Source organism: Miscanthus floridulus, chromosome 13 (genome assembly GCF_019320115.1).
Source record: "Miscanthus floridulus cultivar M001 chromosome 13, ASM1932011v1, whole genome shotgun sequence".
Classification (NCBI taxonomy): domain Eukaryota; kingdom Viridiplantae; phylum Streptophyta; class Magnoliopsida; order Poales; family Poaceae; genus Miscanthus; species Miscanthus floridulus.
In genome coordinates this window covers 42833295-42856609 of record NC_089592.1, presented here as the reverse complement: position 1 = coordinate 42856609, position 23315 = coordinate 42833295, and the positions used below count along the sequence as shown (strand labels likewise).

General features: G+C 53.0%; 1 protein-coding gene across 1 annotated transcript; it reads right to left on the bottom strand.

Moving 5' to 3' along the window:
* Positions 1 to 8077: 8077 nt before the first annotated feature.
* On the bottom strand, positions 8078 to 21780 carry LOC136499761 (grpE protein homolog 2, mitochondrial-like). Its single transcript, XM_066495297.1, has 5 exons — positions 21577 to 21780; positions 14328 to 14804; positions 13906 to 14073; positions 13560 to 13688; positions 8078 to 8497 (listed from the first exon to the last, which is right to left on the bottom strand). The coding sequence occupies exons 1-5, from the start codon at positions 21778 to 21780 to the stop codon at positions 8417 to 8419; spliced, it is 1059 nt and encodes a 352-aa protein (XP_066351394.1). The 3' UTR covers positions 8078 to 8416.
* Between the last annotated feature and the right edge of the window lie 1535 nt (positions 21781 to 23315).

Here is a 23315-nt window from a genome sequence, read left to right as displayed (position 1 = left end):
ATAAATCTTTTTCATTGCAAAAAGGGAAGAAGGTAAGATCAAACAAATGAAACGAAATTGCGAAACAAAGCCATGAATCTGTTTTCAGACATGAAAGTACCGACACTTGTCCACATATTATAGATAAATATTTATTAGACTCAACTAACTAACTACCCCTCCGAGGGAGAACCATATCTTCAATTTTGCTTGCCAGGCTTTCCATAAGAGGAGTCACCGCCACTTCTATTTCATCCAGCTCAGAGAGCTCATAGCCAGGCATGAAACCCAGGCTCATTGCCCTCAGGTTGATGTTATCATCATAATGCGAGCGGGCGATGGCGAAGGCTTGGATAATCCCCAAGCGAAAAGCTTCCTTCTCTAGCTGGCGCACCCGCGCTGTGATATCTATGGCACGGGCCACGAGCGAGCTGGTTCCTTCCGCCTGCACCACCCGCAGGTCATCGCAAACAATGCTTAGGCCAACCTTCAGGAGTTCGAGCTCGTCGCTCTCTGCCTAAAGAACACTCCTTGCTTCGGCGAGATCCCTGGCAAGTCTGGCAGCGGCGCCCTCGGCCTCAAGCTTCTGAGCCTTTGCGGTAGCAAGCTCGGCCTAGAGGGAGCTGATCCTCTGCTATGCCTTGTCACGCTCCCGCACGGCCTGGTTGCGCTCCCCAGCAGATCGTACCGCGCTCCAAGCGAAGCCTCTCTGAGGTCTGGCGTTGCTCGTCTCGCTCCCCGCGTAGCCGAGTGACCACCTCGGCGTCTAGCTTCGCCCTCTGCTCTAGGGCCATGGACCTCTTCTCGGCTCACAGCCTGAGCTCCCGATCCTTCCCCACCTCATCCAGGAGGTCAATGATCCGCTGGCAGGCCTTGGCATCCCGCTGGAGCAGCTCATCCTGCTGCTTCTGCACCCTGGCAGCCTCCTCCGCGTCATGCCGCGCCCTCATCGCTAGATCCTAGAGCATTCTCATGGCATCCTCCGTGTGCTAGCAGGACTCAGCTTCCCACCATCAAAGATCGTCTGCCTCCTCCGTGAGAGGAGTCAGCTCGGCCACCCTCTGGCAGAGCTGGGCGGTCACGTCCCTGTGCAGCCGTGCCTCATCGACGAGGTAGTCCCACTCTTCCTTGTGTTCGCACAGGAACCAGGATTTCTCCTAGCTACGAGCAGCAAGAGACTGGAAAAAAGATAGGTGGTTAGAAAATAAAAATAGATGAAGAAAGAAAAAATCAAGAGGCAAGACCAAGCAAATACCTAGCCGATAGGAACGATGACATCTCGAAGGGTGCCCTAGGCATGGTTTAGAGCATCCAGCATAGTCGTGATCCCATTGCCAAGGCTCTCCCTATCCATGCCCTCGACGCCATCATCGAGGGTGAAGATCACCGATGACGGATCCTGTGGACTCCCCCACTGGAGCGGGTGCTCGTCCTACATGGGCGGGCAGCTGCCCCCCTGATGTTAGGGATAGGGACAACTCCCTGCTGGCCTCCTCGATAACCACTAGCGGCGTCCGAGGGTCCCTCGCCAGCGACCCCTCCATCCTAGCTAGGACGGGCGTCGCCTCGGAGGCTGCCGGTGGCGCGAGATGCACCGCTGCCTCGGGCGCCGCCACCACAGCTTTTGGCTGTGGTCCATCCATCACAGCCACTGTCACCTCCGCCCCCATTGGCGGGACCTCATCCGGCTATGCCTCGACCACCGTAGCCGATGCGACGGGTGCGGCCACCAGGCTCTGCCTGCTCCGACGTTGAAGGCGGGATCACTTTCATCGCCAGTCACACGGCAACCTCTGAGGGTGATCCCTCGGCTACGCCGATTGCTCGACCCACCGAGGGCATGGGCACCATCGCGGGTGGTGCCAGACCCACCGGCGAGGCTATGGCACCGGCTTCGCTCTCGCCCAGAATGGGAGCAATGTCAGATGGTGGCCCCTGCCTCGCCTGAAGGGCGAGGGTTTTCTTGGGCGCTAGCGCTATAGGAATGCCTCGTCTAACCAGCCCCCCAGCGCTGCAGAAGAAACGAAAGTCATGAGTCACCGTGAAAAATAGAGAAAAACAGAGATAACAGAGGAGTCGGCAAACTACGTTGGCGCTATTAGATGATGTTTGGGGGATGAACCCCCAGCTTCCTACTCCACCTCATCAAGGTGGGGCCACTTCGAGCCTGCCCCCTGCTCCCAAGCAGAGAGGCTCACCTCCCTTGTCTCCGAGGGCGTGGCAGCGGAGCCGCCCCTCTCTACCGTTAACTCGGGCGTGGTGGCAGATCTGCCCGCCCCTGTCGGCTCGTGGGGAGCGGCATCGGAGCCGCCCCCCTCTGTCGACACCCTAGGCACGACGACAGGCCCACCCGCTTCCATTGGTCCTGAGGACAGGCCGATGGTTAGGCCCATCTCTGTCGGTCTTGAGGGCTCGCTTCCCCCCGCGTGGAATGGGAAGGGTCCCTATGTGGACAGGGTGGGCACATGTCAATGAATCCTTGCCCTCCAGGACACCCCAATCCATGTCGGTAGCTGCCCCGTCGTCGTCATCATCATCACTGCATGTCTCCTCTCCTCGATCACGCGCTTACTGCTTCCGTAGCAGCTTCTTCTTCCTGAGCTCCCTTGTCCTTTTGTCCTACTCGGCCGTAATACGGTTCGCTTTCGCCAGGGTCCGATCCTTCGGCAACGGAGCTGGGCTTTCCTTGAAGAATAGTGCCCTCAGCTGGTCCCGCCATCCCATGGTCAGCTTCAAGGGGTCGGAAATTCAAGTAAAAAGGAGTATAGAGAAAGAAAACTTATGAAGTCAATAAACCCCAGTTCCGGCCGCATTGGGGGATGCCTCAGCACTGGAAACACAAAATCAAGGACAACAGTGGTGGTGTCCTTCGAAGGCTCCATTGCCTCCTTGATGCGCTGCGCCACTTCAGAGGGAGGGAGCACTTCATCGACAAGCACCGTCCCTTCGAACGACACTCCGGGCGCCATCTGGTGCAGGGGAAGCACGCGTGCCATCAGTGGTGCCACCCTCCTCGCATGGTAGGTGCCAATGATCCCCGATCCCTTCATGCCCCTGTCCTTCAAAGTTTGGAGGGCAGCGAGAAGGTCGTTGAGGTTCTTCTTTTCCTTGACCGGGACGCCCCACTTCCACGACCTCGGGGCCTCCTCGATGACGCACCCAGAGAAAACTAGTAGGGGGGTGGCGACGTCATCCTTGACGTAGAACCATTGCGAATGCCACCCCTTGTTGGAGGTCGGCAGACGCATTAACAGGTATGCTTCTGCCTGATTGTTGCGGAGGTGAATGCCGGCGCATCCCACCGACGCGTGCAACTCTTGCTTTCCGACCCGCTTCTTCAGAAGATTGACGGCGAAGAGATGTTGCCACAGGTCGAAGTGAGGATCAATCCCCAAGAACTCCTCGCATAGGGAAACAAACGCCGCCATGTGCTAGATCTCGTTGGGGGTAAGGTGCTGCAGCTCCACCTGGTAGTAATCCAATAGCCCCCGAAGGAACTTGTCAGCAGGTATGGTGAATCCTCGCTCATGGAAGTGAGCGAAGGACACGACATACCCTTCGGGCGGCGACGGCATGTCCTCATTACCGGGCAGCAGCCACTCCTCGGTGGCAGTCAGCGGGCGAAGGAGGCCACGGCGAAGGAGACCACGGCGAACGAGGCCCTCCAAGTGATGAGGGGTGATGCTGGATCTGCACCATGACTCCATTAAAATGATTGGGAGGGGGACGGATGTGAGCTTGATGGTGGCCGCAATGCGAATGCGGGAGGCTCTGGCGATTGGCGGCGGAGGTTGACGATGCGAAGGCAAAAAGGTGAAGTATAGAACCCTAGGGGCAAACCCCGTGGTTTTATAGGGGCGACGGATGCGAGAAGGGCAACCATCCGCCTCGATCTCCGAGCCTACCATGACACACCGCCATGTCATGTTGTGGGATACGCACCCACGATCCCTATCCTTTCCCACCAAAATTGTGCCGGACGGTTCGCCTTCCTAAGCGGATCAGACTCTTTTCCCACAGAGGGGACACGGGTCAAAAAATTTCTTCTCTGGCCCGTATGGGCCTAGAAAGCCTAAGGGCCAGCCCAACAGTCTCAATGGCCAACCCAATAAGGGACACGCCCACGAGCGACTAAGACACAGGTACACGAGCATCAGTAGAGCCTCGATCCACGGTCGAGCCCTAGCCAGGCTTACCCTGGGCGAAATCCCCACGAACAGGATACCAGGGTTCCTTTAAAGCTATCTAGTTGACAAAAACCGAGTCTCATAGCCTTACCCGCGAAGGGTCCAAAACACCCCCCGGGCGATTCTGCCCGAATCACCGAGGGGCTCGGGGGCTACACCCATCGGGTGCGCCGCGTGCACCCTCTGGCGAACCGAAACACCCCCCCCCCCCCGGGCGATTCTGCTCGAATCACCCGGGGGCTCGGGGGCTACACCCATCGGGTGCGCTCGCGCGCACCCTCTAGCGAACCAAAACACCCCCAGGTGATTCTGCCCGAATCACCCGGGGCTCGGGGGCTACACCCATCGGGTGCGCTCACGCGCACCCTCTGGCGAACCGAAACGCCCCCCAGGAGATTCTGCCCGAATCACCCGAGGGCTCGGGGGATACACCCATCGGGTGCCCTCGCGCACACCCTCTGGCAAACCGAAACACCCCTCAGGCAATTCTGCCCGAATCACCCGAGGGTTCGGGGGCTACACCCATCGGGTGCGCTCGCGCGCACCCTCTGGCGAACCGAAACACCCCCCGGGCCATTCTACCCGAATCACCCGAGGGCTCGGGGGCTACTGTCAGGGACCTAATACCGGGGTACTTAATGAGGTGGAACTAATGACCATCGAACGTTGACACTTCTGATCAGACGAGAACGCCACTGTGCTTCTTGTCCGAACGACGGAAGACTGGTTCCGCCTCGCCTAACCTCCGAGGGCTAGGCTCTGCCTCGCCCGACCCCCGAGGGCTGGCTTCGCCTCGCCCGACGTTCGAGGGCAGGCTCCTCCTCACCCGATGTCTGAAGGTAGGTCCTACCTCGCCCGACGGCTGAGGACAAGCTCTGCCTTGCCCGACGGTCGAGGGCAGACTCCGCCTCGCCCGATGATTACACCCTGCTCCTTCATAATGACGAGCACAGGGTACAACAGGACATTCGAGTCAAGTGCAGTACAAAGGACAATGCCCTGCACCGCTGTAGGAAAGTACCGTCAAGGTACAACGGGACGGGTGCTTTAGGCCATTCCAGGCATGGCAGAGTCTAAATAGTGTTGTAGGCGCCGCCTTCAACCCTCGGGCGCGGAACCTGACATAAACATACGACAACCACTACGGTCCAAGAAGAGACTCACGCCCTCTACAGTGATGAACGTACAGTCACCGCACCGTCCGCTCCCCACGGGGCTACAGGTCAACACCCCTGTCCGACACACCACCCGGGGGGCGGGACGGGACATGACCACTTGCTGATCAGGTAAGGGCATGGTGGCGCCAGCACATGGGCATTCGGCGAACGTGCCAATCCCTGACACCGTCTGACCATGTTAGCGAGGCTGGCTCAGCGAAAAAGGAGGGCCCAACACCTTCGGAGGGGCTCCTTGGCCTCTGGTTTTTCTCCTTTCTCCAACATGTAACCCCTGCTTCCCCTTAGTCTATAAAAGGGAGGGCAGGGCACCCCGCTGAGGGGGACAGATCAACTGACAAAAAGATCGATCGATACGATTCGACAACACACACCATACACACAGCCGAGCAGCGACTGAGCTCTCGGCGACCTCTCGACCATTCCATCAGAGACTTGGGACCTTTCCCTCTCTCGACCGTTTGTACCCCCTACTACGAACCTTTTTTGGTACTAATGACACGAGCAGCAGCAGACTGGATGTAGGGATATTCTGTCCGAACCAGTATAAACCCTATGTCCTTTAGTGCACCATCCGGGCCTAACGCGCAACAATTACAAATTTACTAGCCGGTGTTTGTTCGAAACACCGACAAGTGCCATACATGAACCTTATGGTTTCTAATTCATGACTACAACAACATCATATACCTTAGTTGATTGGGGCCTAGGGATTTAGGGTTGATGAAGCCTCATACTATGAAACCCTAGACTCCACATAACCTAATATATATGTAAGGGACCGTGACGCCTAAGAGGGAGGGGTGAATTAGGCAACTTAAAATTCTACTTCTAACTAAGGCCACTAATTTCACCTAGTCAAAACCTATGCAGGAAAGTAATCTATCTAAATGTGCAACTACAGTTTTGCTAGGTGTGTTGCTATCTCTACCACAAAAGAATGATGCAACCTATGTTCCAATCCTATCAACTAGCCTATCAACTAAGCTAGAGAAGTAAAGCACACAACCAAGGTGCGGAAGGTAAAGATGAGGTAGCGGTGCAAACTCCCGTCGATGACTCTGGTATTTTTGTCGAGGTATCGAGAAGCGCTCAAGCTTTCCCCTAGTCCTCGTTGGAGCCCCTCGTAAGGGTCAAGCTCCCAGTCGGGTAACTCCGTGGATAGCCCTGGGTCTTCTCCACACGCAAGTGGGTCTCCGATGTGCCTTCTGGAAAGCCTCTCCTGGACCACTCCCCGCCGTCTTCACTATCAAGCTTCCGGCCGAACCGCCACGGGAATTGTTCCCTTCGGTACACGGTGGCGGACACACCACAAACACGGTTGGTGTGATCTCGCAAGACTACAAGCCCCTCCGATGTACAACAATGGTAAGTGCAAGCACCGAGTGATAAGAGGTGTGCAAACATCACTAAACACTAGGCCTAAACCTAGAGCAAGCGTATAAGCGGTGGTCTAATCAACCTAAGCACTTCGCAAAGCACCTACGCTAATCACCTAATGAATCACTAAGCACTATGCAAATAGATATCACTAAAATGGTGTATTAACACCCTTGGTATGCTTCCTCAGCTCTCCCCACCTCAAATGGTCGGTTGGGTGGTCTATTTATAAGTCTCATGGAGAAAGTAGCCGTTGGGGATGAAATCCAGCTTTCTGCCATTGACTAGACGCGCATGTCGTCCTAATCGGACACGTCCGGTCACCTCTGTCGAGCTCGTTTCTTCACGATCTTGCGTCCGGCTTGGTTCCTATCTTCATGCTTGGACTTTGCTTGATATCTTGGATCTTCTCTTGTGCTTCTAGGGTCTTGCTTATGATGTTGATAGTGGGATCATCATGTCTTCGCCCAAGTCACGTCTTGCACCCTATTGAACTATAAAATAATTACTTGTAAATTCATTAGTCCAATTTGATTGTGTTGGTCATCAAACACCAAAATCCAAAGTAAATGGGCCTAAGATCCATTTTCCTTACAATATAGATGCAAAGATTTTGAAATGTGACGGTGCAACTAAGCCATATGCCTTGTACGGAGGTCTCTCCTTCCTCCTGCTTCGAATTGAGAAAAGAAAATGGAGATCGGAAAATTGGGGAGAGGGATGGGGCGGAGGATGGGAGCTCTAGGAGGTAAAGCCCGAGGAAGAAAGGAGAAGAGAGCCAGTGCGCGTCTCTATACTCACTCCTGTCACGCCCAGGCGGGTTGGTGTGGCAGGAGCTGCGTCACACGGACGATAGCCCTAGGATCGTTTAACTGCCACGATGGCAGTCCAGGTGTGACAGTGCTATTTAGCCGCACTAGGGGGGACGTTGTCGTAGCAAAAAATATTAGTTTTTTTTTCTAAAAACATATGAGAATAAAAATAATGTATGTTCTGAGAAAAGATTAAAAATAGGAATAGCCTACTCCTACATACTTCCTCTTTATGAAAAGAGTGCATATCGCCTTCTAATAAGCAAATTAATTTGAAGTTCAACTATGTTTATATAAAAGTTAGTATCAATATAAATGTTTCCAAAAATATAAATGTTTCAAAATAGATTTATTATAAAAATATTGCATTAATCTAATAACAATTATTCAGCTTATAAATATTAATACTTTTAAAAAAATGGTGAAATTTAAAATTAGTTAACTTATTGAAAAGCGAAAGCAAAATGTGCACATTTTTTAGACAAAAAAGGGAGCAACCGACCAGATAATTCCTTCAAGATGGGACGACAAGGCAAACAAAAAAAATCGCCATTCATTTGTTTGTGACATTTTCATTCAAGCCAAACCACCTTGGATGTGACATGCTCATTGTCAGTATTCCTATTAATGCAGGCTGCAATAATCCGTCTTTGGCAAGCAATTTCAGTAATGTACATGTTCTACAAACTCGTTTTTATTACCGACCAAGAAAAAAGAGAATTCTGGACTAGCTTCAACAAATTGGCTCGTTGAACATACTACAAAAATGGTGATTTGTCTCACAGATCTAGTCAAAACATAACCTACGATATGATGTATGCTTATCCAACCAAAAAAGGGCAGTAGTCATTGATGCGTGCAGCCAGCATCCTCAGTTTATTAGCTAGATTTCTTCAGTTGGACCACCTTCAGTGACACCGACTTCAGCGGGGCGAAGAACACGATCATGTAACATGTAGCCAACCTGAAGAAATAAAATCATAATTGTTATCTTTAGAAAGACTGCGAAACTAAGTATTGTTTCTTTGTATGGAGGGAAAAGGCTCGTGCATCTAGTAGATCTCAAAAGTCAAAACCCTACTTCCCAGAATTCTTAAATATTTTGAGGGCTGTTATTCAATTTTCTCTGGAACAGTTGCGGATTGCATCTGTTCTCAAGAGTGATCCAAATACTGCCTCTATGAAATTAACAGGTGCATTTCGTTTCATTACAGTAAGCCTTTGACCAAATGTTTCTTTATTAATTAATACATGTTTTTTTTTGTAATGCAAAATTAATGTCATTAGATTCATAATAAAATTACTTGTTTTGATTTTGTGTCACATAAATGACATTAATGAGTAAATGTTGATCAAAGTCTTGTCCTGACAAAAAGAAATATGCCTTCTAATTTAAAAACGGACAGAGTATCTATCTATTGGCCAATTCAATGGCCTAAATAAGGCTGCATAGGGCCCTTAGGGCTTGCACCTTCACATGAATCCACTATTCCCAAATTTTTCCACAAAAATATCTAATCTCTTTGCACACCTGAATGCTATAACATCCAAGCTATTCCTAGCAATGCATTTAGTAGTTTCTAACACCTAATGACGGTATGCCATCACTTACCTCTGTATCTTTTTTTTGATAGGACTTACCTCTGTATCTAGTTTTGACGAAAATATGTGAAGCTTTCCTTGATACTTCTCACCTTCATCTTACCTTATATGTTATAAACATAAAAGACTCTTCCTTGCTGAGTGCAGAGAAAGCTATATATATTCTTTATAACACAACTAATTACAAAGCTATATATAGCTCTTAGAGCCCACTGAGTTTTCATGTGATCACAAAATTCTATGCTATTTGCTATTAACAATTTCAGATGCAACTTATTTTCTTGAACCCAATTGCCCATGCTATTTGTCAGGTCAGCTTCATAATGTATTAGCAAATCAGATGGTCATATGTACATAGTTCTATCAAAGCCAAGGTTACAAAAGGCGCTAGGCGCTCTCTAGGCGGGTGACCACACAGGACATGGATCAACACTTCCCAAGTTCCCGGTACGTGGGGCTAATACCTCTTCAGGGCGCTGGTTCAAGACGGGGAACGTGATCCAACTATTTTTGGGACAATAGTTTGGGACAATTAGTCCCGAAGAGAGATCGAAATGTCAAGATTTTGAGAAGCATATCTATATCTATACCTAATAATAATAAAGAGGCAAGATTTCTTGCACACTTTTTTTCATCCAACCTACCGCTCGCGCGTTCGATAATAAGGAAGTTTCGATTTCCACCGTCCTCCTTCTAGTCTCTGTATCCATGTCAATATCCTCTACTTTTCAATCCAAATACGGTATCCATGTCCATATCCTCTACTACTCTTTCTTTTCGGGTCATATCATATCTTATATATAAGTACCAATTACAATGGAACCAAACACTGAACCAATCAATCAAATTACTCGAGTGAATCAGATACTCCAAACAGCTAGACCCGTCATGGAATCAACCTCACCGGCCTCGAATTGAGCATGGCCGGGGCAGCGACGGCAAGCACGTCGCGGATGGAGAGCAGGCCGATCACGGCACTGTACGTGACGGCGAGCACGGCGCCCATGGAGATCAGGCCGAACACGGTGCCGTACGTGACGTAGGTGTAGAGCGCGACGGGCCAGGCGGGCGCCGCCCGAGATGGAGGCGGAGCCGCGGAGGAGGTGTCGTAGCGCCACTGTGCCAAGCGCAGAAGGACGCGAGCAGGGGCCAGGCGGGCGCCGCCCGAGGTGGAGGTGGAGCCGCGGAGGAGTTGGCGTAGTGCCACTGTGCCAGGCTCAGCCGCCCCCGCCGCCGGATCCATGGACGGATGAGAAGCGAGGAGCAAAGCTCAACTGAGCAGCAGGAGATTCTCGGCATCAAATCGAGTTTGACGTGAGCAGCTTCTGTGAGGCGAGGCGAGTGTCGGCAAGAGAAGCGAACGCCCCATGAAACTCGCTTTGTGGGATGAGGCCAGGCAAGCGGATGAGACGAGGCGAGAGGCGATGAAAGAACGCAGGCCGTCGTTCGAGCCTTCGAGGTGAGGAAACAAACAGATTAACAGCAACCACATAGCTTTTACGGAGAAAATAAAGATTCGAGCATGAACTTAGTTTGACCCCAATAAATACCATAACTTTGCACTACCTTTAAGTTTGTTTTTTTCGTTCCCGTTAGTGAAGTATGGAACAATTTTCCCTTTTTCTTTTCCTTCCCATGCATCCGTGAACGGAGTTCTTATTTCGTTTTTTGTTTGTATCCCATAAATACTAAAGAAAAAACATAAAAGCAATAATAAAAGACCGTTGAAATTTTAACCTCCAAATTGCGACAAAAGTTTGATTAAGAACAAGACTTTTCTTATTAGAACATGGTCCAATCGATTACAACATGGTCCAATCGATGGTCAAATTAATTTAACTGTAAATTAAAATATTGGGTAATTTGTTGTCCAGTCCAGTCTAAATAAATACACCTCTACATGCATCAGTGCAATCCACGATGAGTGTTGCCACGTGGATAATAGAGAGATCTCATCATAATGACCATCGCACATACTAATACTTGACATATCAACAACTAACTTCTTGTCGATTGAAATAAAAAAATTAAAATTATAGATTTTTATAGATCCTCAAATATTGTCAATGTCATGATCATCGTAAAATAAATTGTAGTTTTAAAATTTTATAGAAGGATAATATATAAATAGTTATATAGCATTCTTGTTCACATTTTCCATGAATATTATAGCTTACTTTCTCAGCATTCTTATTCTCGTTTTCTATGAATATTCGATACCTTATTTCCTCCCGTTGCAACGCACGGGCATATTTGCTAGTCAACATAAATACTACAAATTCATATTTGTATCTACATAACAATCAGCTACTACTTACGTGCTATGTGAAAATTTAAAAAGAAAAGGAAAGCCAAAGTAAATGAGAGATGGATAGATCTGTGCTTCTATTCAACGGCCCATATAGCCCACTTAAAGCACCGCCAGGCCACCACATCTATACCATAATCCAGTCGTTCTGTTGTTTCTCGCGCAGAAACAGCCGCTGCCGTCTCTTCTTTCATTCTTCCCCTCCCTGTTTCGCTTCCACAACAAGATGCTTCCATTCTTCCCATCCCTGTTTTGCTTCCACAAGATGCAGCCACCGGCACCTCAAATCACTCACCTCTGGTAACCAACTCGCACCAGAAACCTCTGGTAATCACTCATCTCATCTATCTAGGCCTCTTAATTCCACTGGATTTGAAGTGGCTGCTGCTGCAAAGGGATTGTTTTTGTCTATCCAACTCCAGGCACCTCTCATCTGTCAACCATAGGGATGCTGTCCCAACCACCATCCCAAGCATTGACCCATATGACGAACCACAATGATCCCACATCCAAGGTTATTAAGGCGGTAAGGCGAGGTGTGGCGAGCTACCCCCTTCCAGACGCCTAGGCGTTTAAGGCGTGAGGCGAGGTGACGCCACACAAACACCTTAGTATATAATGTCACTAGAATTTAGAAGCAAATTAAACTTTAATACCACCATTTCTTAGCATGTAATACCATAATAAGTAGTGCTACTAGAGTAGTAGTGCACAACATAAAGTAGCAAAATAGCAAATCTGAAATCTCTCACCTCAATAGCAGCAGATTAGACTCTAATGACATAACAAAGCAGCAAGCCAGCAACGAATCCAGTATATACGCTCTGATCTAATTATCCAAGCAAAGGAACGAGCAGATCACAGCAAAGAACAGAGGAACGAGGGGGAGCACAGACCAGGGGAACGAGGGGAAGAGAAAAGATGTACTTATGCTGTGAACCGCTGGCTCGGAGGCAGAGTAGAGGAAGGAGTTGAGGCCAAATAATGGGCGGATGTTGGAGTAGTCACGAATCGAAGAGCAGAGGGGCGGGGGCACCGATTGAGGCGGGCAGGCGGCGGCTTCGAGGTTCTCCCGCTGCCCTCTTCTCTCCCCCTCGCTCCTCTCTTTCCTTCACCCTCTACCCTCTCTCAAATCGCATGGAATCCTGATGCGGCGCTTGCGGGAGAGGTATAGGCACGCCGCGCGATTCCCTCCAGCGCTCCTTTCCCGCGCCCGCGATTCCCTCCCGCGCTCACTTTCCGGCGTGCGCGTTTCCCTCCCGCGCGCGACTCCTCTTTCGCGCACGCACTGCCTTCTCCCGTGCGTGCGGCGTCCAGCCGACGCCTTGGCGACACCTTGGCGCCTGAGGAGACGCCATACAGGGCATGGCCGTGGCGAGCCCGACGCCTCAATTTGAAAACCGCCCAGACGGCTAGGCGACGCCATAATAACCTTGCTCACATCCACAATCTGGGATTGACAACCACGGGACGCAGAGCATCATGTCGTACCGTGTTCCATGTTACATTGCTCTCACTCTCACGCTTCCGAGTTCGGAGCTACAAAACTTTCATTGGCGCTGCACCGCTCACGTCATGACCTGGCCACTCAAGTCCATGCCCGTTGCAGCGCGCGTGCGGTCGCCTTCTGCCTTCCTTAAACTCACAACAAGTGCACACGATAGCCACCCATTTTAGTTGAGTCAAAATCTCCTATTAATTTCCCATACGGGATTAATCCTTTAATGCATTACCATTTTTTGTGGGCCTTGGAATTCATTTGATTTAAGGTTGGGCAAGCCGAATTAAGGGCTTGTTTGGTTCATCTGGGGCTAGTTATTAGCTGGGGCTAAAAATTAGCCCAAATTAGCTGGGATTGGCCAGCTAGTTGGCTAACCACTAGTTTGAGGTTTGGCTCAAAAATCAGTTCACTGTCCACCAATTAGCCCCCTGTTTGGATGGCCAAGGGCTAAAATTTAGCTGACCAAGAATTAGCCTTACGCATCCAAACAGGGCCTAAGTCCAATAAAAATAGATAGCTCAATTGGCACAAGAATCACGCAACAAATGGTACGTCCCGTTGCAACGAATGGCCATGTTTGCTATTAAACAAAAAGTACTATTAAGAAATGCATACCTTCACAACAGCAGCAACAGTCCCCGACGGTTTTGAAGGATCATGAATTTGGAAAAAGGCATAGTGCCTGTTTGGATCAAACTTCTCATTCAAAGGATCAAACTTTTCAACTCCAAACTTCTTGAAGACCTGCAAGTGCTTCTTATTAGAGTCAGATCTAGGGGGACAATAATATTTGCCCTCATGGCAGATGGAGCCAAACTGACAGAGAAAGAGATAGACAAAGGAGAAGAAGTGACCTGCATGCATGTGAAATTCCAGGAAAGGTTTATCATGTTCAGAAGTAAAAGACAACATTTTCAGAATTATAGTACAACTGATGCAGGGGAATTTTGAGAAGAAATACCTCTCCAAGTTGCTTCTCAGTCATCTCAACACCCTCTAGTAGGGTTTTTAGTAGTGGTACAGCTTCATCAGAATTGTTAGATGAATCTATCTTTGAGAAACTTTCCTTGACAACAGATGACGCCCGAGACAAATTGTCTGCAACATCTAATAAGCTCTTGGAGAAGCTCTGTATATAAGAACCATCAACTATGAGCGAGTTTCCAGGGACAGCCAAATGATATAAATCCTTGTACAATAAAAACCTATGAATCAAGCTAGTAGATATGAAGCGCGAACCAAGAACCATCAAGTATGAGCAAGTTTCCAGGGACAGCTAAATGATATCAATCCTTGTACAATAAAAACCTATGAATCAAACTAGTAGATATGAAACGCAAACCTGTATGGCATGCTTCAAACTAGTAGATATGAAACGCGAACCTGTATGGAATACTTCTTGGTGTTCTCTGACTCACGCTTTGTTCTGGCAAGGACATTCTCCATCTCAGCATAGCTGCGTAGGACCTTATCCTTCATATCTTTAAACTCTTCATCTTTAGACTTCAGTGATTCGTCTTTCTCAAGAAGCAGCTTCACAAGGTCCACCTTTGATAGGTCTAGATCTTCTGAATCTGAATCAGAAAATGCAGTTCGTTTAGTAGTTCTCTTCCTGCTAGACTTGGATACAGAATCAAGTGAACCTGCTTCCTGTGCCTTCTCGGTTCCAGGCACATTATTGGCTTCACTTGAAGCTTCAGTACTCACTCCAACGCTTTTATTAACCCCATCATCTGTGTGTTTGTTTGTCTCCTTATCATCTTGATGGGGGGCTGAAGTTAAAAACCTAAACCTCTGAAATGCAGATGTCAAGTATGGAGCCAGCTGATTCAACAAAGGAATGACTTGCTTGTATAACAACTATGTAATAAGGTTATTATAACAATAAAAAACCAGAAAAATAAACGAGCAAACGAAACTATTTTTTTTTTTGAGATGATAAACGAAACTAAATATTGATCAGACACTGAAAACACATACCCACGCAGGTGATGGATAAGTCTCATGTGTGGCTGGTCTTTGTGGGGCTATGATGCTCACAAGGACCATGACCATGTGAGCATCATAGCCCCACAAAGACCAGCCACACATGAGACTTATCCATCATTCTCCCCCTAAGTCTTGTGCGTCGTCTTGTGGGAGAGTTGAACCATCCCGGTCCTGGAGCAGAGCTCAAGGAACTTGATCCTCCCAAGGGGCTTGGTGAGCAGGTCCGCAAGCTGGTCCTTGGTGTTGATGTAGCTCGCCTTGATGCTCCCTTCCTCCAAACAGCTTCGGATGAAGTGGTACCTCACCCGGAGGAGCTGCTGCTGCCAACAGCTGGGGCTGTTGTGGGGCTGGGAGAGAAGATGAGCAAGAGATGCTCAGGCTACAGGATAATACGGCTCTGATACCACTTGTTAGTCGCTGAATTCTCACTCTTGGTAGTAGGAGAATTCTTACTCTCATCGAGAGAGGATGACACTAGGAGTTGGGGCAATTTTCTTGTCTATTTCTCACACAAGCTCACACAAATGCCATGCCAACCCAAGGGGTTGGGGTTACATATTAGCATCTTAGACTAGCATCTTAGACTAGCATCTTGGCATATGCTTGGCTGGCTAGCAGCCTATAAATATGTAACCCCAACCCCTTGGGTTGGCATGGCATTTGTGTGAGCTTGTGTGAGAAATAGACAAGAAAATTGCCCCAACTCCTAGTGTCATCCTCTCTCGATGAGAGTAAGAATTCTCCTACTACCAAGAGTGAGAATTCAGCGACTAACAAGTGGTATCAGAGCCGTATTATCCTGTAGCCTGAGCATCTCTTGCTCATCTTCTCTCCCAGCCCCACAACAGCCCCAGCTGTTGGCAGCAGCAGCTCCTCCGGCCGCTCCTGTTCACTCCTCTCCCAGCTCGTCTGAAGCAGCCCTCTCCCCACGCAGCAGCCCCCCGGTAGCGCGTCATGTCCGCAGGGCAGTCTCAGCGCTCGGTCGCCTCGAGCACGCGGCGTCGGCAGGAGGCCGAACTTGCCGCGACAGAGGAACGCGAGCGAGCGGCGGCAGAGACCGCTGCGGCGGCGGCAAGGGCGTCGAGGCTAGCAGCGGCGGAGCTGGCAGCAGCCAGAGCGGAGGCGGAAGCAGCGGCGGCGGCGAATGCAGCGCGTGCGGCGGCGGCGGAGGTCGAGGCTCTGCGCGGCAGCATCGGCAGCTCCATTTCCGCTGACGACACCGCCGACGCGGACCTCGAGCTGCTAGAGAGGGAGGCAGCGCGAGCGCGGGCGGCGCAGTGGACAGCCGCGCACGTCCACGAGCGTGGCGGCAGCCCAGACAGGCGCGGACGCGCTGGCGGCGCTCCTGGAGGAGGCGCGCACGGCGGTGGCGCTCCTGGGGCAGCCGCGCACGCCCACGAGCGCGGCGGCAGCCCAGACAGGCGCGGACGCGCCGGTGGCGCTCCTGGAGGAGGCGCGCACGGCGGCGGCGCTCCTGGAGGAGGCGCGCACGGCAACGGTGGCGGACGGGTCGATGGAGAGCGCGGCCTTCACAGGCAGCGCGGCTCTCTCTCCCCGGATCGGTACCGACGGGTCGATGGAGAGCACGGCCTTCACAGGCAGCGTGGCTCTCTCTCCCCGGATCGGTACCGTGGTTACCACGGGCTCCAGGCTGTTGTCAGGGACGTCGGTCCTGGTGGTGGGTGGCCTACCCTCACCAAGACCAACTACGTCGAGTGGGCTGCGGTGATGAGGGTAAAGCTCCAGGTGCGGCACATGTGGGAGGCAGTCCGGTATGGCGACGTCGACTACGACCTAGATCGACGGGCGCTGGATGCTCTCATCGCTGCAGTCCCGCCCGAGATGCAGTTCTCGCTTACCAGCAAGCGGACTGCCAAGGAGGCTTGGGACGCCATCGCTGCGGCACGCATCGGCAGCGACCGCGCCCGCAAGTCCACACTGCAGGCACTTCGCAAGGAGTGGGAGAACCTGGCCTTCAAGCCAGGTGAGGACGTTGATGACTTTGCTCTCCGTCTCAACACTCTGTTGCAGAAGATGGTGCAGTTCGGCGACGACACTTACGGCGAGGAGAGAGCTGTCGAAAAGCTCTTCCGCTGCGTCCCCGAGAAGTACAAGCAGATGGCTCGCTCGATCGAGTCTCTGCTGGATCTCCCACGATGTCGATCGAGGAGGCGATAGGTCGCCTTAAGGTCGTCGACAGCGATGAGCCACAGTCCCTCTCGGGGCCCATCACCACTGGCGGGAAGCTCCTCCTCACTCGGGAGCAGTGGCTTGCCAGCCAAGGTGACCGGAGGAAGGGGGAGCCTTCTTCCGCGATAGGTGGCCGCAAGCGTGGCAAGCCACGCAAGGCGCGCAGAGACGTCCAGGCCGGGGCGCGAGGACGTGCCGAGGGTGATGCCCGCGGAGGCGCCCAGGGCGGCGCCGCCGGCAGGCACAAGCCGGCACGAGACGACGCCTGCCGCAACTGCGGCCAGCTTGGCCATTGGGCCAAGGACTGTCGACAGCCACGACGCGGCCAGGCCCACGTCGCACAGGCGGAGGAGGAGGAGCCGGCTCTGTTCATGGCACATGCCAGCATCGAGCTACCTCCAGCGGCACCGGCCGCAGCGGCTCTCCTCCACCTTGACGAGCCAAAAGCACACGCCCTCCTCGGCGACAGCTCCGGCAACGACAAGACTGACGGGTGGTGCCTCGACACCGGCGCCACCCATCACATGACCGGTCGACGGGAGTTCTTCACCGAGCTTGACTCTAGCGTCCGAGGCTCCGTCAAGTTTGGGGATGCCTCCGGCGTGGAGATCAAGGGCGTCGGCTCCATCATCTTCACCGCCGTGTCTGGTGAGCACAGGCTGCTCACCGGAGTCTACTACATCCCCGCGTTGAGGAACTCCATCATCAGCTTGGGACAGCTGGATGAGAACGGTTCGCGCGTGGTGGTTGAGGACGGAGTCATGAGGATTTGGGATCGTCGTCGTCGCCTTCTTGCCAAGGTATCCAGAAGCGCAAATCGACTCTATGTCCTTAACGTGCAGGTGGCACAACCCCTCTGCCTCGCTGCTCGTCGGGACGACGAGGCGTGGCAGTGGCACGAGCGTTTCGGGCACCTTCACTTTGAGGCCCTGAAGCGGCTCAGTGCCACGGAGATGGTGCGAGGCCTGCCGTGCCTCGACCATGTGGAGCAGCTCTGCGACGTCTGCGTGTTGACGAAGCAGAGGCGACTCCCCTTTCCCCAGCAGGCGAGCTTTCGAGCCAAGGAGAGGCTCGAGCTCGTGCACGGGGACTTGTGTGGCCCGGTGACACCGGCCACACCAGGAGGACGACGCTACTTCCTGCTGCTCGTCGACGACCTCTCCCGCTACATGTGGGTGATGGTCCTCGGCAGCAAGGGAGAGGCTGCGGACGCCATCAGACGCGCGCAGGCTTCTGCGGAGGCGGAGTGCGGCCGCAAGCTGCGCGTGCTGCGCACCGACAACGGCGGCGAATTCACGGCGGCTGAATTCGCGTCGTACTGCGCTGACGAGGGCATTCAGCGCCACTACTCCGCGCCGTACAGCCCGCAGCAGAACGGCGTCGTCGAGCGGCGCAACCAGACGGTTGTGGGGATGGCTCGGGCCCTCCTCAAGCAGAGGGGGATGCCGGCTGTCTTCTGGGGAGAGGCGGTGGTGACGGCCGTCTACATCCTCAACCGCTCGCCTACCAAGGCGCTCGACGGCAGGACGCCGTACGAGGCTTGGCATGGGCGCAAGCCGGCGGTCTCCCACTTGCGGGTCTTCGGCTGCCTCGCGTTCGCCAAGGAGCTTGGCCACATCAGCAAGCTCGACGACAGGAGCACTCCGGGAGTGTTCATCGGCTACGCGGAGGGCTCGAAGGCCTACCGCATCCTCGACCCAAAGACACAGCGTGTGCGCACGGCGCGCGACGTTGTGTTCGATGAAGGGCGAGGATGGGCGTGGGACAAGGCGGTGGACGATGGCTCGGCTCCGACTTACGACGACTTCACTGTCGAGTACGTCCACTTCGAGGGAGCTGGGGGAGTAGGCAGCTCTTCTTCGGCGAGCGCGTCTACCCCAGTCCCCGAGCCTCCACCGACCCCGGCGCCTGCTACTCCGACAGCTCCACGCTCTCCAGCCAGGACCTCGGCTGCGATGAGTTCTTCGCCGGCTCCACCACAGCCGGCAACGCCACGCACTCCAGCACCGACAGGCACCTCTCCGGGCATGTCTACTCCAACACCAGCTCGTGTCGAGCATAGCCCGGTTGAGCTCGCTACTCCGCTCTCTCACGACGAGGAGCGCATCGACGCGTACCACGACGGCGAGCCGTTGCGGTACCGTACGATGGAGAACCTTCTCGGCGACCAGTTGGTGCCGGGACTGGTGCCTCATGACCTGGAGGACCTGGAGGCGCAGTTGCACCTTGCGTGTGACGACGGCGAGCCTCGGTCGTTCGCAGAGGCCGAGAGACACGTGGCATGGCGCGCCGCGATGCAGTTGGAGATGGATGCGGTTGAGAAGAACCGCACCTGGGAGCTTGCTGACCTTCCTCGTGGTCATCGCGCGATCACCCTTAAGTGGGTGTACAAGCTGAAGAGGGATGAAGCCGGTGCCATCGTCAAGCACAAGGCTCGCTTGGTAGCACGAGGTTTCGTGCAGCAGGAGGGGGTCGACTTCGACGACGCCTTTGCTCCCGTGGCACGGATGGAGTCCGTGCGACTCCTCCTTGCGCTAGCTGCCCAAGAGGGCTGGCGTGTTCATCACATGGACGTCAAGTCGGCATTCCTTAACGGCGACTTGAAGGAGGAGGTCTACGTGCACCAGCCGCCGGGATTTGCGATCCCCGGCAAGGAGGGCAAGGTGCTCCGCCTGCGCAAGGCCCTCTATGGCTTATGGCAGGCACCGAGGGCGTGGAATGCCAAGCTGGATTCCACGCTAAAGGGGATGGGTTTCGAGCAAAGCCCGCACGAGGCGGCCATCTACCGACGGGGCAATGGAGGTAATGCCCTGCTGGTGGGTGTCTACGTCGACGACTTGGTGATCACCGGCACCAAGGATGCGGAGGTGGCGGCATTCAAGGAAGAGATGAAGGCCACCTTCCAGATGAGTGACCTGGGGCCTCTCTCCTTCTACCTGGGAATCGAGGTACACCAGGATGACTCTGGGATCACGCTTCGACAGACCGCCTACGCCAAGCGCATCGTTGAGCTAGCTGGGCTCACCGACTGCAACCCAGCTCTCACTCCGATGGAGGAGAGGCTGAAGCTGAGCCACGACAGCACGACGGAGGAGGTGGACGCTACGCAGTACCGGCGTCTTGTGGGGAGCCTTCGCTACCTCGCCCACACACGGCCGGACTTGGCATTCTCTGTCGGCTACGTTAGTCGGTTCATGCAGCGACCGACGACGGAGCACCAGCAGGCTGTGAAGAGGATCATCCGCTACGTTGCGGGAACTCTCGACCACGGCCTCTACTACCCGAGGTGCCCTGGGGCGGCACACTTCGTCGGGTACAGCGACAGCGACCACGCCGGCGACATCGACACCAGCAAGAGCACGAGCGGGATCCTCTTCTTCCTCGGCAAGTGCCTCGTTAGCTGGCAGTCGGTCAAGCAGCAGGTGGTGGCCCTGTCCAGCTGCGAGGCCGAGTACATAGCGGCCTCCACCGCTTCGACTCAGGCGCTCTGGCTCGCTCGACTGCTTGGTGATCTCCTCGGCAGAGACACTAGAGCGGTGGAGCTCAGGGTGGACAGCAAGTCCGCTCTGGCCCTGGCAAAGAACCCCGTGTTCCATGAACGCAGCAAGCACATCCGGGTGAGGTACCACTTCATCCGAAGCTGTTTGGAGGAAGGGAGCATCAAGGCGAGCTACATCAACACCAAGGACCAGCTTGCGGACCTGCTCACCAAGCCCCTTGGGAGGATCAAGTTCCTTGAGCTCTGCTCCAGGACCGGGATGGTTCAACTCTCCCACAAGACGACGCACAAGACTTAGGGGGAGAATGATGGATAAGTCTCATGTGTGGCTGGTCTTTGTGGGGCTATGATGCTCACATGGTCATGGTCCTTGTGGCTGTTTTTCTGTTTTTAGGACAGCATCTTAGACTAGAGGACAGCATCTTAGAGGACAGCATCTTAGACTAGAGGACAGCATCTTAGCTAGGACAGCATATTAGCATCTTAGACTAGCATCTTAGACTAGCATCTTGGCATATGCTTGGCTGGCTAGCAGCCTATAAATATGTAACCCCAACCCCTTGAGTTGGCATGGCATTTGTGTGAGCTTGTGTGAGAAATAGACAAGAAAATTGCCCCAACTCCTAGTGTCATCCTCTCTCGATGAGAGTAAGAATTCTCCTACTACCAAGAGTGAGAATTCAGCGACTAACAGCAGGTGTTATCCATGTCTACCTATGATATTTAAAGTGTGAAGTGAGAACCCGACAAAGCTTCCCCAATTTATTCAAATGATGTTGACCCTAAAAGCCACAACAAAATTTCATGATCAAAGTGAATTGCCCTACACACTAATCTCTATGAAAGAGTACAAAATCCACCTAAGGGAATCCCCCAACTCAGGAATAACCCTCAAGACGCACTACTCCTAAATAGTTCTACACATCCAGCAACATCCAAGGAAAAAAATTCTACAAGCAAGATGCGCTTCCGCTGCCCACGAGCCATGCACGGGGACTGGAACACCACCTTGATCGAAGCGCAGGGCTCCACCGCCGCCAGCACAGTCGCCCCCAGGAGCGACGCCGCCTCCGGCCGCCGCCTCGCCACCCCCGCCAGCGCCACAGAGGCGACGCCCCGCTTGGAGATTCGCGCGAGGAGGCGCGCGGCCGCCGCCATCTTATTCGCCCGGAATCGAGGGGAAGAAAGAGAAATAAAACTAGTTTTGCGGAAAGAAGAGGAAGCGGTGCAGGAAGGGTCCGGAAAGGTTCGGGACTTCCGGCCTTTGGGAGAGGGAATATTTGTGCGAAGACTGTCTTATATTCGGCGTTACAATAAATCAGTTTTTTATATTTGACATTAAAATTTTAAACTTTCTAACTTAGCACCGAGTTGACTTTTTCTTCGGTAAATAGCACTGCCGTCCATTTCATATCTATCCGTTAATTGACCCTGTTGACCATGTCAGATTTCTTTCAGAAGTACCAAAATGGCCCTCTACTCATGGCTCATCTCCTCCCGACATGGACAGCGGACTCGCTCAAACCTCCTCCCCTTCCCCGTCGGTTCAAACTTCTTCTTTGGGAAAAAACCCTAGATCATGGACGCTAGAGGAGACAAGGATGTGGCGGAGGAGTTGTTGACCCCCGGTGCCTAGGAGCTCGCGGCGGAAGTTCCTTGGCTGCCAGCGCCGGCACAGCTCATGGCGCAGGGGCGCGACGGAGTGGCCTTGCGCACAAGCACTCCGACTAGGCCGTCGCGCACGGTGGACACGGTGGGGCGGTGTCGGTGGTTTGTAAACCAGACTAGTAAATTTATACGATTGTCGCGCTGATTTAGAAAGATGATTGTAGCATCCAAAAGACATGAGGATTTATACTGATTCACGCTGGAGCCCTACGTCCAGTCTCAGAGATGATCGAGTGCGTGTTGCTTGCTTGAATGCTCCGAAGTTCTTATAATGGGGGTGCAAGAATGGTGGAAGAGTTAGGAGACGGAGCTAGAGCTAGGAGATAGACTGCCCGAATGAGAGCTTCGAGAGTCCAGAGATGATGAAGATGGGGTGCCCTAACTGCCCTTATATAGAGTCCGGGGCCAAGTCATGTACAAAGAAGGAGATTCTCCCGACCGAGGGGTCGTGAGCCTGAGGAAGGGAACCTAGCTAACTTGGCTTGCAAGCAACGCCGTTTTGTGGTGCACGTCTGGACGTGGTTGTCGTCATGGTCTTGTGTCCATGTCGTAGCATGGTGTGACGTGGTGCTATAGCGCCGTTCATAGCAGCACTGTGGGCACGTTGGTGTTTCACTAGCCGTCCTGCGCGACGCGGTCTTCGTCGTGGCCTTCGTCATCGCTTCTTGAGCTCCCGAGGGCATCGTATAGGAGTTGGTAGCCACCCTAGGTCGTTGGTCGTCTTGTTAGCTTGTGGAGTTGGGGGCCATGATCCCAGGCTCCGGGTCATGGCCCCTATTCGCTTGGATAGCCTCTAAGTCAAGGGCACCATCGTGGATCCCATCCCGTAGTGGGTGGAGTCATACATATGTCTTGTTGGGCCGTATTTGGACGACGGGTCACTGTACTAGCCGTCACCGCTTGGTGGTGTTGTCTTGTCTCTGTTGCGTGGCGCAGGGATGGCATTTGATCGGACCGAGATGACCACTGTCCCCTCGGTTCTTGCGGAGTTAGTGTGGCATGTCTGCTCCTGTCAGAGCAGACGC

What these genes read in the sequence shown, in the direction of transcription:
- LOC136499761 (XM_066495297.1), bottom strand. Translation starts at nt 21,780, where the DNA reads ATGGCGGCGGCCGCGCGCCTCCTCGCGCGAATCTCCAAGCGGGGCGTC. An exon ending in CCAAGAAGTATTCCATACAG is followed by an intron (nt 14,074 to 14,327) that starts GTTCGCGTTTCA and finishes TCTTATATACAG; the next exon opens with AGCTTCTCCAAGAGCTTATT. An exon ending in CTGAGAAGCAACTTGGAGAG is followed by an intron (nt 13,689 to 13,905) that starts GTATTTCTTCTC and finishes AAGCACTTGCAG; the next exon opens with GTCTTCAAGAAGTTTGGAGT.